Genomic DNA, 13,651 nt, shown 5'->3' with positions numbered 1-13,651 from the left:
GTGTCAATGGGCAGTCAGGTATGTGAGAAATGCTGCATTTTACATTTAAATACTTCATTTTAACTTCCATTAAAAATTGTTTCAATAAGTTAACTTAATTTCTATTTGGAATCCTACTGCACCGGATTTGTCATTCTCAGACCGCTACCTCTCTATCTACTTCAGTCTCACCAAGGCCGGTGCTAAGATTCTGGGGTTTGCAGGATTAACCCAAAACAGTGAGCAGGCCCCGCCCAGACATCAGGAAACACATGCTGACATGGCAGCCCTGAGTCCAGGGAGGTCCTGAGCCAGGACAGCCTGAAAGTAAAAGATGTTTGAGCCTGGATACCCAGTGTCCTGCAGTCACTGTGTGCTGCGGAGCTGCTCTGTGGCTGTAGGAGGTGGTCTCATGCAGGCCAGCTCCACCTTCTGTGTATAAGGTGGGGCCTAAGGAGAACTGGCTATCTGCTGAAAGGTATGATGGGCCCCTCACTAAGTCAGACGTTATCACCTACAACTACGCAATCTGCTGGTGAGGCTCAGGGGCCACCAACCTACACATTTTTGTGCTGATCTTTCCACTGTGCTGACTTTTGCTGCATCTGTTAAGTAAGCAATAATTGTCTGATTTACCCAAGAGGTAACAGCACCTGGTCTTACCATCAACTGGTGCCTACCATTGCCATCTGTCAGTTTCATGCTGGTGCAAACCTTCTGGAAACCCACTAGATCAAGACTGAAAAGACAAATCCTGCCTTTCTCTTACACACAGTAGGTGCTCAATAGTGCTGGCTAAACAAATGACTCTTCTCCTAAGGCACCCAGGAGTAAAGGCACCCACTTCCTTTCTCACAAAAGGAAGGTATCCATGTGGCTTGGACAAGGCACCCCACAACAAAACACAGAAACCCAAATACAGCCAAGGAAAAGGGGGACCTATGATAAAGGCAAATCCCACGGCAACAAAGTACGGAAAGCACAACTGTGCCTCAAAGGTCAACAGCGGCTGCGCTGTCTCTCCCTCGGTCCTTGGGAAGCCTGACTTCATGCTGCTGTGTCCCTGCTGTGCTTCTTTCCTCTGCAGATCCCAGTCCTTTGCTCCTTTAGCACATGGCCCACTGGAGTCACCCAATACAAGTGACCTGCGCTTATTTCTAGGAGAAACTTTAAAGGCTCACCTTAGGGGAAGGGGACCCTAACTTACAGTTGGTATAACACCCTCATCTGGGGACACTGACCAGAAACAGGGTCATTAGGACAAATGATAAACACAAGCTCTGCTGAGTGATGTGATACCCCACAAAATGAGAATCCACACATAAATGTGACTTGTAACACCTTTATTTCAGAATGACTGCAGGATTGAATTTCATAGGTAGACAACGAATTTATAGCTCCAATCACAACCATACTGAATCAAAAACACTTTATTATCCTTCACAAAGTCTTGGCCTGAGAAATGTTCATTTGCATCTTAATCTATTTAAGTTTCACATCATAAAACTGTACATGTAAAAATATTAGCATGATTGGGGGATAGATTAAAAATCAAGAGAAACCACTTGTAGCAACTTCTCACTCATGTTGCGGTCACAGGTCTGACATGGTAGCTGAGGATCAGGAAGTGAGTCAGAAGGTAGGGGAGTCGCTAAAATAATGTCACTAAGTCAATACAGCAATGTTCACTCATGTAATGCCAGAAATGCCTCTCAGAGCCTCCTTCAGAGCCTGCCTACCATTACCTGACATGCGGTAAGCAGTTTCATGGTTCCCCAACGCCCACACAGCACAGGAGAGGGAAGTTCCTAGAGGCATGCGGAGTATTGGCAGAGAGAAATGATAAATAACAGTGAGAGAAAAGAAAAACTATCACATCTCCAGAACTCAGAGCAAGACCATTAGGGGCTTTAACAAAGCTAAACAGGACCTGCAAGAATTCAGAACACAAATAATGACCCTGAAAAGACTTCATCGCCTTAAGTAGATTCTGGTTTGCAAAAGCAAGGAAGAGTATACTAACTTAGGAAATGGTTCCAATGAAGCCCCAAAGACAAGCAACTTGAAGGACAACCTTAAGTTGTGTAGACCATGCACCCCACAATGTCTGATAAATGAGACCTTACTACACATATGCTACTTATATAAAACAAAGATAGCACCGTTTTTTTTTTAAATCCATATATAACCAAAACCATAAAAGCCACCTCTTCATGGTAAAAGCACCTCAGTCATGTAAAGATAGCTTAAATCAGCTTCTCTGCATAGGAACTTTATATTGTGTTTTGAGTGACCAAATGTAATGACTACCAGGCCCAACGGTTGCAAAACCTTCTTAAATGATAAAAGATGCAGAAGCCAAAAACACCTCTGCTAGAGCAGTGTTTCTCAACTGTCCTGGGGAACTTGTTTGAAAATATAGAACACACCCTCCCCACTTTCTCACCCCCCTTCCCCCCACAGCCCTACTGAAACGGCATGAATCAGAATCACAGGGGGAGGCCCCAGAGACCCACACGTTTGCACCCTACACCCCCGCAAGGGTCCAAGGATTTCTGGGACAAATGGAAGCCTAGGACACACTGAAGTATGAAGGGGAAGACTGTCCAGGTCTATGAATTAACCTTTTCCCACCCATGTTCCTAAGGTGCCCAATAAGGCTGCATTCCTGGTTTTGACATTTCTTAGACTAAATTAAGGATTTAAAAAAATTAAATTAAATGTGGGCTTCTAAATGTTTCATCACAGGAAAAGGATTCTGACATATAATAAAAATGAACCCTAACAAGCCCTAATACATTCTGTTAAAAGCATAAGATTTCTTAAGCCGTAGATGTGAGGCCTGCAACGGATGCCCATAGGAGACAAGAGGAGTGAGGGAAAGTGGCTGATACAAGTCCAGTGAGTTCTGGGGAAATGGAGGGAGATATATCTGCTAAAAGCAGGCTTAGAGGAGTGACAGAAGGCAGCTTACACCCAGAATAGGGAGATGCAAATATTCAACACGGCTGGGATGTTTAGGCTGGTCCTTTATATTCTTGAAGCAGAGTCTGGAAACTACTAGCAAGCATATTTTGTTTGGCCAGCACAGCGTTTTAAACAACTCTGAATTTGTCACCAACATGTAAAAATCAGATTTCTTTTTTTTTTCCTTAAGTCTCTATTTTTCTGGAAGATTGAAAATTGGAAGAAGGAGCCAAACCAGCCACGTGGCAGCACTGTGCTGGAGCCGGGCCGCCGCTGATCACCTTGTTCCAGGCGCATGCTCGCGGGGTTTCCCCAGTGGCCACCGCCTGCTTCACTCATAGCCGCTGTCGGCAAACTGCAGCTCGCGAGCCACATGCAGCTCTTTGGCCCCTAGAGTATGGCTCTTCCACAAAATAACATGGCCTGAGCGAGTCTATTTTGAAGAAGTGGCATTAGGAGAAGTTTAAGTTTTAAAAAATTGGCTCTCAAAAGAAATTTCAATCGTTGTACTGTTGATATTTGGCTCTGTTGACTAATGAGTTTGCCAACCACTGATTCATCAGATCACCTGCCAGACCTGCTTCAGGCATTTGCACTGGCCACCCTAGCTTCAAGGAATTCAGGCAACAATTCAGCTTCTCTGTGCTTCACTGTTTCCATTTCTTACTACAAAGATCCTTTCCTACTTCGGAGGTGGTAAGAAAGAAATCAGATGTCTGCAAATCATAGTATCCTCATCGTAGTGTCCTCATCCTTAGCTGCCCATTGGATTCACCTAGAGAGCTTTAAAAAACAGTGATGCTTGCCCAGAGACTCTGATTTATTGCTCGGGGTTATAACCAGGCATCAGGACTGCACCAAGCTTCCCCGGTGAGACTAATGGACAGCCAAGGTTGAGAACTCCTGCCTTCAAAGGATGCAAGATGTTGAGTATAAAGGGTTAACTTTATTTCACTGTCAGTCTTCAAATACAAAGTTCTTGCCTCTCACCTCTGTGATAATTCACATCACCTCTTATTTTTGGAAGTGGGCAATTATCACAAAGGCCTACAAAATTCCATTTACAAAAAGGAAAAGGAGGTCAAAGTGTGTTCTGGTTTCTACCACTCATTTTCCTTCAAGCACAATTAGAGAACAAAACACTAAGGAAACAAGAAGAAATTATCCTGAGACAAAACTTAGGCAGCACAAATAGTTCAAATACAATAAGATGAGGCTCACAGTGGCAGGCTTGTATAAAAAGAATACAATTGCTTTGAAATTCATCAGTGCATTAAGTAGGAGATATTTCAAATATTAAAAAAATAAAACAATTTCCCTATTGCTTTCCACTAATGGACCAATTTTTATGTTAAGATGAATTCCAAATTTTGCCTCTTTTCAAGCGTTCAGTTAGTAGTATCCATTTATAGTTTGGCTTCCAATCATGGAAAATGCAAACTACTGTCATCTAATTTTCAAACAGTAATACTACTTTACATTACATTTGAAAAGGACATTTTCTAAATAGTTTCCTATAATAAGAATGGCTTCTATTTAATAGACTTCTCCTATGTACCAGGAATGCCAGGCACTTCATATATATGTGATCCAAATTGGTCCAACAACTTCACGAAGTTAATTCTATCATCCCATTTTACAAATTTTAAAAAAAATGAGCTCCATAAAGGTTTAAAATTGTGTTCTAGTGAGCTAGTGCGTGGTATTGCTTGGAATCAAACCGAGGTCTGTCTCTGACTCCCAAACCCGTACTTTTCACACTAAATACCTTGTTCAATCATCACAACCCACAGGTAGTAAATAGTAAGATCTGTGTCCAATTATCCTCACTTGCCCAGTGAAAACAGAGAGGTTATGGCTGCTCCACATCTCAGAATGAACTAGTAGGAGCCAAGATTATGCACACATAACCTCCCCATTCTCCATCCACGGTTTTTTCAGCGAACCAAACCACAGCTCACATGTTACATTATAAAAGCGATAATGATGGCAATTGCATAGTACTCATGGGTCTAAAGCCAATGCTCCAATTTCTGAGAATCTTCATCATAACTATAGATGTGCCTTCACTTCAACTCAGGTCTGGTATATTCCTGTCTGTTCCAGGCCACCTGTGAATCAGGTATCAGGTTTGATTCCTTTATTTGTCCTAGAATCCTCTCATGAATCCTATGGGCAATGATACAGATCATATAAAAGCACAAACACCAGTGTCCAAGCCTATCCCTGGCTACCCAAACACATCCCCGGGCATCTGCAGGACATCCTCAAGAAGGGCAACATCATCTTCTGTGGGTCTTCCTTTTATTTGCAAAATCGTGAAGAGTCTATGCCATAAAAATCCAGCTAGAAGGACTTATCTCCATGAGTGCCACTATTGAGGCTGGCTCCCAGGGAGGCGTATCATTTCAGGTCCAGGCAGGAAAGTCTCCTCTTCTTCAAGCTGCCGATACTGCATCCTTAAACCTGCATTTCCAAAATTGAGTCTTGGATATGTTGTGTCCGAGAAGTGATTCTCGAGCAAAAGTAGACACAACACAGCTCCCCTGCAGGAGAAAGCAAACAGACTTTAACACCTCATAAACATGTCTCACCAATCAATACTTACTTGCCCTCTTTTCTCAAGCAACTCTTACACGAGTCACTTGAGTTCTATTACTACGGGCAATTTTCGAAGAAATTGCATTTCTGCCTCCTAATGATCTTGGAACAGAGCAAGCATCTCGTTTTATTAAGTCCAACCACCTAAAGAACCTAGTTCAAAGATATAGCTGAAACTGAGATCTTAATCATTCCAATGTGAAAGAATTCTGCTATGTTATTGAACCTTACCATGCCTGGTCTCCCAACTGCCAGAGGCAAGAACAAATATATGTCATGGCTATTTGTTTTATTCAAAAATGACAGGAAATCAAAAATCTATCCAATGGACATGTCAGCAGCAGCACCACAACCATATTGGTTAGTGAGATTTATGAGCCTCCAGTTTGGCTCTTGAGAAAAATCACCTGCTAAGCTTTCTAACTGCCCAACGCCCACTTGAACACATAGGCCAAAGGGTGCTGGGGAGTATCTTCAGGGCTAGGTACCACACACAATGTAGTCATATTTCTATGTGAATGTAAATTGTGAACCAAATTTTTGACAAAGACAAATACCATATGATTTTCTTATATGTAGAATCCAAGAACAAAATAAATGAACAAACAAAACAAAAATAGGCTTGTAAGTTGTGCAAATTTGAAATGTGGCATCATAAAGAAATATTAAATAACTAGAGGCCCAGTGCATAAAATTCATGCAAGGGGCCGGGGGGGGGGGGGGGTCCCTCAGCCCAGCCTGTACACTCTCCAATCTAGGACTCCTCGGGGGATGGGGCCTAAACTGCCAGTAGGACATTCCTCTCACAATCTGGGACCACTGGCTCCTAACTGCTCACCTGCCTGCCTTGATCACCCCTAACCATTCTGCCTGCCTGCTTGATTGTCCCTAACCACTCTGCCTGCCTGCCTGCCTGATGCCCCTAACTGCTTCCCCTGCTGGCCTGATCACCCTTAACTGCTCTCTCCTGAAGCCTGATCGCTCCTAATCACTCTCCCGTGCCAGCCTGATTGCCCATAACCACCTCTGCCTTGGCCCCACCACCCTGGCTTTGTCAGGAAGGATGTCCAGAAGACATCTGGGCTATCTGGTCTAATTAGCATATTACCCTTTTATTAATATAGATATCTCCTTACCATGTAGAAATATAAAAATAATGTCTCTTTATGTATATTTGTGCAAACCCCACAGAAGGTTTTTATTAAAATGTAAAAATTGCAAAAGTCCAAAACTGGTAAATGAAGCACACGGCCACAGCACCATGTTACCTGCCACACGGATGCCTGTACGCCTATGCTACTATGCACCTTGGAACTTTAAGGGGAATTTTAATGATTGCTGTAGCTGGTATGTTAACTTCACCATTGTATTCCCTTTAATTTTTTTTATATTTTAACAACACCCAAGTGGTGATGTCAGGAGCTAATGTAGAGAACGTAAGCTGTCATATTATTAGCTTTGGAAAAGAGGAAAGACGTGATCAAATGCTATGTTTTAAAAAAGGCTAAACCACCACCACAAGGTAACCTGATGTAATTCTGAAATCCCCCTGCTATCTGTTAACCCTGCATTATTTGCCCTAAACTAGAAGAGGCATGTGCTCCTGCAACAGTGCTCTTTCTTCCATCCTGTGTCTGTGACAGACATTGCTAATCAATCAACACACTCTGACCCGGAGCTTGAGAATTATTTCAAGGCCTCGGAGTCCTTCTCCATAGCATTTCAGGCAGCCATCCTTAATTGATAACTGATAAATAATCTTTATTTCACTGGCCAGTCAAGATGTCCCTTTCTGAAACTCTAAATCCCTCCTTTCCTTGTACTCAGAATAAAATTAAAGCTTCTGCTTATGCTGAGCTCCAGTCTCTACAAATCTATGCCACCTTATGAGTGGTAATCATGTTGGATTGCGCTGAGTGCAGTTGTAACCCAGCACGTAGTACAAAAGTGCTCTGAAAATCAAAGAACCAAGTAAATAAAGATACAGAACAGATCATGAAACACCTGTGAGATCATCCCCTGTGCATACAACCGGGAAATGTTCAGCATGAATAGCCCAAGGAGGCAGATGCATAACACCAAGCTTATAAGCATGAACACATGGCTTGAGTATCCAATTCTGGTTTGGCTTTTGGTACTCACTGATGGTTCTTTACTCGGCTGAGGGGGCACCACACTGCTCCTTCAGCAGCGTCTCCATTATTCTAATTCCCTGTAGAGAGAAGGAGGAAAATTCAAAACGCCACATTTCACAGATGAGGGCTTTTACATTGAACACAACCCTCCCCTTCAAGGAATCCAAGTCACGGGCCAATATTCATTTCCAAAACATAGGCTCAGGGTCGCGCCGTGCATTTTTCTAATCTGTTCACCAATTTCACATACATTATCTCCATGCGTGCTCAGAACTACTCAGGGAAGTAGGGAGTTTAGGATGTCCATTTCAAACGTAAGAAGACAGTCCAGAGAAGTTAACTTCTTAAAAGTGGCCCAGCTACTAAGTGGCATTGCCAGAGCTGGAATAATAATGGCAATTGTTACTATTAATTGAATACTCACAAAGGTTCTACATTCATCGCTAAGGTTTTATGTGCATTATCCTGGGTAGTGGGTGCTGGGTGCTCTGAGGACATCTGCTCAGGCACTCAGGCATCCTTCCTCCCTACCACCTGACAGCACTGTCGGCTGCTGATGGCACACAGCCACCCTCTCAGCCGAAGGGCTGCCTTCCCTGAGATCATGTCCCCTCTCCAGGAACAGCCCACATCCAGTGACTGGTGGATACAGGGGTCTAAAGGCCTGGCCCTCTTCCCTCAATTCGGGACAACTCTGAGGAGCATCTCATCTCCAGCTCCCCATAGGATCAGCTGAGACCTTCACTGCAACTGTGTCACAGTTCAATGTCACCTGCGGCCTAATCCTGCTTTCCTCACAAGTTGTCCCTAAGGTCCTCTCAATCACCCTCTGCACCCAGATCTCCATCTCTCAGTGTGTCCTGACAGCTGACCTAGGCCACATTGTTTAATGCACACAAACTCTGTGCAAGTACCATTCTTACCCCATCTTACTGGTGAGGCAACAGAAACTCAAAGAGGTTTAAGTAATTTGCCCAAGTTACACAGCTATTAAGTAATAGAGCAGGAAAGAATGCAGGCATTCTCCTCTGTAAGTAAAGCAGCAAACTGTAGGACCAAGGGCACTGCCATCAGTCAGGACACCTGGGTCACTGTCTGCCAATTATTCTCCTGGGCTAGTCACCTTTCCCAAGAAGAAACTTAAACCATACAGCTCAGGGAATAGCAAGGCTGACTAGATAGTTCTATCCACACCCAGATGCTCACAGGAATTCCTAAGAACCCACAAACACAAATACTGATGACAAGTCCTATCCAGACGGACTCAGACACAACTTCCAGTGTAGGGGCCTGGAATCCGCAGATTTATAGAACCTCACGTGATTCTAAAACACAACGAGTCCATTTACCAGCATTTATAAATGGTAGCTTGACATCACTTCCAAGATCCCTTTCAACTCTTGCTGGTCTGGAAATTGATGAAATTCATGTCTGAAGATAGAGTATATGCAACAATCTTATACTTGAGAGCTACTCTCCTTTTAAAAACTTAGCGGGGGGAAGGAGAGGGATGGAGGAGGTGGTAAAACAACCCCCGAAATGAAATTTAATCTCAGACCTGAATTGTTCTCCTTTCTTCTCTCATTCATTTAAGAAATCCAGCCAGCAAATATTTATTGTGCACCTACTATGTGCACTGGCAATAAATGGTGAACAAACAAGACAAAGTCCCTGTATCATCTAGTCTAGCAGATTTTCCTCCCCATTTTCCTTTGTTGTTGTTGTTGTTGTTTCAGCAAACCCCTGGACAATAACTGAATGTCTTCCTTCTATTTTCAAGAAGATGAAAAACAGACACGTTAATTCTGCTTCAAGCTTCTTTTTGCAGAGTGGTCACCTAAATCAAGACATTATGTCTTTAAAGCCAGAAACGCACACTCCTTCCTTAGGAAGCAAGCTCTGTGAACTCTCCCCATCCATCTAAATTAGGAACCCACCACTTACAGAGAGGAACACTAATTGACAGAAGTGAAGACTTTGAGGTTTGCCTGGGGAATTGAAAGACGTTATTTATTGAATCAATTATATTCACAGTGAGACAGTTGACTTTCCTTCTCCCTTTTCTTCCCTCTCTCATACCACTTTAATCTTTTTAAGCAGAACAGCTTGAAATAGAAGGTGGAAAATGGGGGCAGAGAGAGAGAGAGACCTATAAAGTGAATTTTTTTTTTTTTTAAAAAAAGAAAAAGTCCTACCAGTGAGGCCAAACCATTATTTAGTATCTCTGTTTGGTAAAGAAAGACCAAATCAAAGCCCAATCAATACAGTCCTTTCAAATAAAGTTCCAATGCTTGAACTCAACCCCCAGGAGATGGGGCTTAAAGGGACTAAATCTGTACCACTTATCACACAATGATGCCTGAAATGCAGAACAAACATTAAGTGGATCCACCTTCACAGACTTGGCTTAAAAGCTTTTTGGACTGACAAACCATGAACCAGCTTCATTTTATTATGTGATAAAGAAAAGGCAGAGGGTGGGTCCATCATTCAAGTTGTATGCTAGAACAATGCCTGGTACATAGAAGGCATGCAGTAAATGTCTACTGAATGAATGAATCTATCAGTCAACCCATCAATCATCAGCTTACAGGTCTACTGCATTAGATAATGAAGCGCTCAGAGACAGGGAACAGAAGTGACTTACTTACATTTCTATCCTTACTGTCTAGTGCAGAATCTGGCACACAATAGGTGCTCAAAGCTGATAGATAGTAAAACTAATCAATTGACTGCTTTTGAATGCCAGGTTGATACATTTGAATTTGGAAATTACAGTGCATCTGCCCAGTAGTTACCATTCTTGAAAGTGTGGTTGAAAAGGTCAGGATATGAAGGGTTGGATGTCATAGGGAATAAAAGAACAAAACAAGGAAAGAATAAAGAATGAAAGGTAAAAATGAAGGAATGATGTGAAAACACTAACAGTGAGGTGGGACTTAAAATGAGCCCTGAAGAATCCGGGTCAGTCAGGAGGAGCTTAGAAAGGGGGTCATTTCAAATGCTGAAGTTTACATGATAAGACCACTCATCCTTTTATAAAAAGATTTGCAACAAGTTTACTTAAAAACCTCATTTCCCTTTTGATTCTATTTTTTTCTTTATTGTTGAAAGTATTACAGATGTCCCCTTTGTTTATTTTTCAAATTGACCCCCTCCACTCACATCCACCCATTTTAATATTTTTATTAAGTTGGCTTAAATAAAATTGTCTTCAAATCTTTTCATTTATATATGAACTAGAGGCTCAGCACATGATTAAAATTCACTGGCACATTCTGGCAAGCACTGTGCTGAGCACTTCACCTATATTGGCTTATTTTAACCTCCTATCTGCCGTAGGCAGGGGTCCTCAAACTTTTTAAAGTGGGGGCCAGATCACGGTCCCTCAGAGAGCTGGAGGGCCGGACTATATGAACTACTAATTCCTACTGTAACACCTCAGCTGCGCTCACTGCCCAAAAAACCTGGCGGGCCGGATCAGACTCCTCTGCGGGCCGCATGTGGCCCACGGGCCGTAGTTTGAAGACCCCTGCCGTAAAGGATTATTACTTTTCCTTTTTTTTTTTTTTTGGATGAGAACAGAGGCTCGGAGAAATTAAGCACTCAAACAAAAACCATGTGATCACTAAGAAGCAAAACTTTTATTCCATCCAACGTTCTCAGGATGAAAGTCCAGGATCCAGGATCTTCCAACACTGGGGGACAGAGTTCTCAATGGATGTGAAAATGCCTCTCATAATGGTGACTACATAGCAAGAGCTATTCTTCCCTTCCTTATTGACTATGTTCAAAAGACCTGATATATAAATCAGATTTTAGTCCGCCTGCATGATCCTGAATATGTGAATCAATATTTAATCACATCTACAAATTATTTTAAATACAATACTTTTCAAGTAGGAATATCCTGGCAGAATGTATGACTTCAATATCATTTTCTCAAACAGGCTAATAAACTCTTGAGTAAGATTCATTTTAATTTTGATAAGGAACCTAAAATCTTTAGGTGTAACTGCAGAACATAAAACTAATACAATAATTTAGATGTCTTCGCTTCACATTATAAAGCTTCCTCTCCTTATGAATATTTAATCTCAATTTGTAATGGAAAAGAATATACCACCAAATAATAAAATCTAAAAATTGGAGGTGACATTATATTATTTTAGTGTAGATAGAAAACTCTCAGCAAAGGATCAAAAGTGGCCTACCTGGTTTACAGAGTTCTCCTGGCATCAAATATCAGAATGAAAGATTACAAAGCCATTTCCATATTGCCAATTTTCACATAAACCCTGTGTTTATGTGAAATGAACAGCTTAGTGGCAAACTAAAGAACAAAGTTCCTATCAGTTCCCTTTATGCCACTGATACAGCTTTATTCAACACTTTTGAAGTCTGCTCTCTGCTGATTGATGGGGGCTGGGACTGGAGAGGCCATTCAGATGCATGCCCAGTAAGGTCTGAGTGACCTGGGAAGGTGTCCAGTACTTGCCCTTCAATCACACCTGCCAGAGAGTCAGTGGCCAGGATGGGCATAGCCACTGCAAGAGCTCAAAATCTAACTATATAAACTTCCAGAGTAAGGGCTCTCTCCCAGCACCAGGCCCTCTGGGGACTCCGGCTGCAGGGGGCTGCACTCTCCCGTGCCCTGTGTTGCGCTGCCCTGTTGGGCTGCACCCCTGGACTAACAGACTTTAATCTGGCCTCAATGCCGAACCACACCCAGTTATAACACTGGCCATGTTTCTGACACTGCTGAACTCCCAGCTGCCCTTCTTCCAGGACTGGGTTGAGGGTAATAGAACACTGGAACCTGAGAGATATAACTCCACACAAACAAAACCTTTTCCCACATCCCATCCTCCTGTGAGAGTCTTCAAAAATCATTTTTCTAAAGACCTCATTTCCACTTGTATCTTGAAAATCTGGCCCAGTAGTTCCTGCAGCATCAATAATTCCCCCTATTCTGAGAGGTAAGATGAATTGTCTTTAACAAAATAAATATCCAGATTAAATAGATGCCCAGATAATTCTCCTTTTGTCTTTTGTCTCTATCTACCCCCCTGTACCCCCCAGATTCACTAATTTGTAAGTCAGTGACCCTCTTTACATGGAGGGCCAGTCCACTGTGTCTTCAAATCAGGTGTTTGAACAAAACAAAATATAATTTCCCAAAACTCTGTTTTAGTCAAAAACCCATCCCACTAAATCTCAACAATATTGAGGTTAATGATAATTTATCACGGGCGTGCTACATGCCAGGGGCTTAGCCTACATTATCTCATGTAATCCTCTCACAGTCCTATGAGGTAAGACACTCTTACTCTCACCATGTCCAAGTAAGAAACTGGGCCTCAGATGTAACTTGCTCAAGGTCATAGAGCTAGTGAGTGGCCAAACTGGAATTTAAACTGGATTTCTCCCACTCTTTCCACAGGGAGTACTTGCCTCACTACATTTGTTTCTGCGCCTGTAAAATGGGTGGAGAGGAGAGAATAAGCCCACATCCTTGGCAGGGTGGCTCTGAGGATTCGATGAGGCAACCTAAAGCTACTGACACATGACAGGTTTGGTTAACCATGATGTCCTCTTCTCCCAGTAGCCTGTAATGTGGCTTCTGATTTCCATATGGACCTAGATCTGACTAGGGGCCCCTCACAATGGGACTCTCACCATCAGGCACCCCCATTCTGTTGGCGATCGCTGACTTAGAGGAAATGTCAGCCCCAGCTTGTTCATGTCACCTTGTGCTTGTCCATATTTCACAAAACGTATCTGACATGTTCTTTGCATCACCTCTAAGGGCCGCTAATACCTCTGTTTGACAACCCTAAGGCCAGCTTTGTAAATAGGCTTTCTCGGTCTGGGTCACAAGGACAGAGACAGGTTTAGGATTGCAGGCCCAGGAAATAACTCATTATGCAGGGCTGTGCTGAGCATACTGTGTGCCTTGTCTTGCTTAA

The 13,651-nt window shown here is 42.6% G+C and overlaps 1 protein-coding gene across 2 annotated transcripts in view; it reads right to left on the bottom strand.

Moving 5' to 3' along the window:
* Positions 1-1,307: 1,307 nt before the first annotated feature.
* The window catches only part of PRELID2 (PRELI domain containing 2), a 54,927-nt gene continuing 42,583 nt past the window's right edge, over positions 1,308-13,651 (bottom strand). For both annotated transcript variants that reach the window (XM_084883181.1, XM_084883182.1), the window contains exons 6-7: positions 7,690-7,759; positions 1,308-5,492 (exon numbers count right to left, since the gene is read on the bottom strand). In XM_084883181.1, the coding sequence (XP_084739307.1) occupies positions 7,700-7,759 (60 nt within the window). In that variant the 3' untranslated portion in view covers positions 1,308-5,492; positions 7,690-7,699. The remainder of the gene's footprint in view (positions 5,493-7,689; positions 7,760-13,651) is intronic.

This window comes from Pipistrellus hanaki (genome assembly GCF_964339955.1).
Source record: "Pipistrellus hanaki genome assembly, chromosome: 5".
NCBI lineage: Eukaryota > Metazoa > Chordata > Mammalia > Chiroptera > Vespertilionidae > Pipistrellus > Pipistrellus hanaki.
The sequence above is the reverse complement of the archived record's forward strand: the minus strand, read 5'-3'. Positions and strand labels throughout refer to the sequence as shown.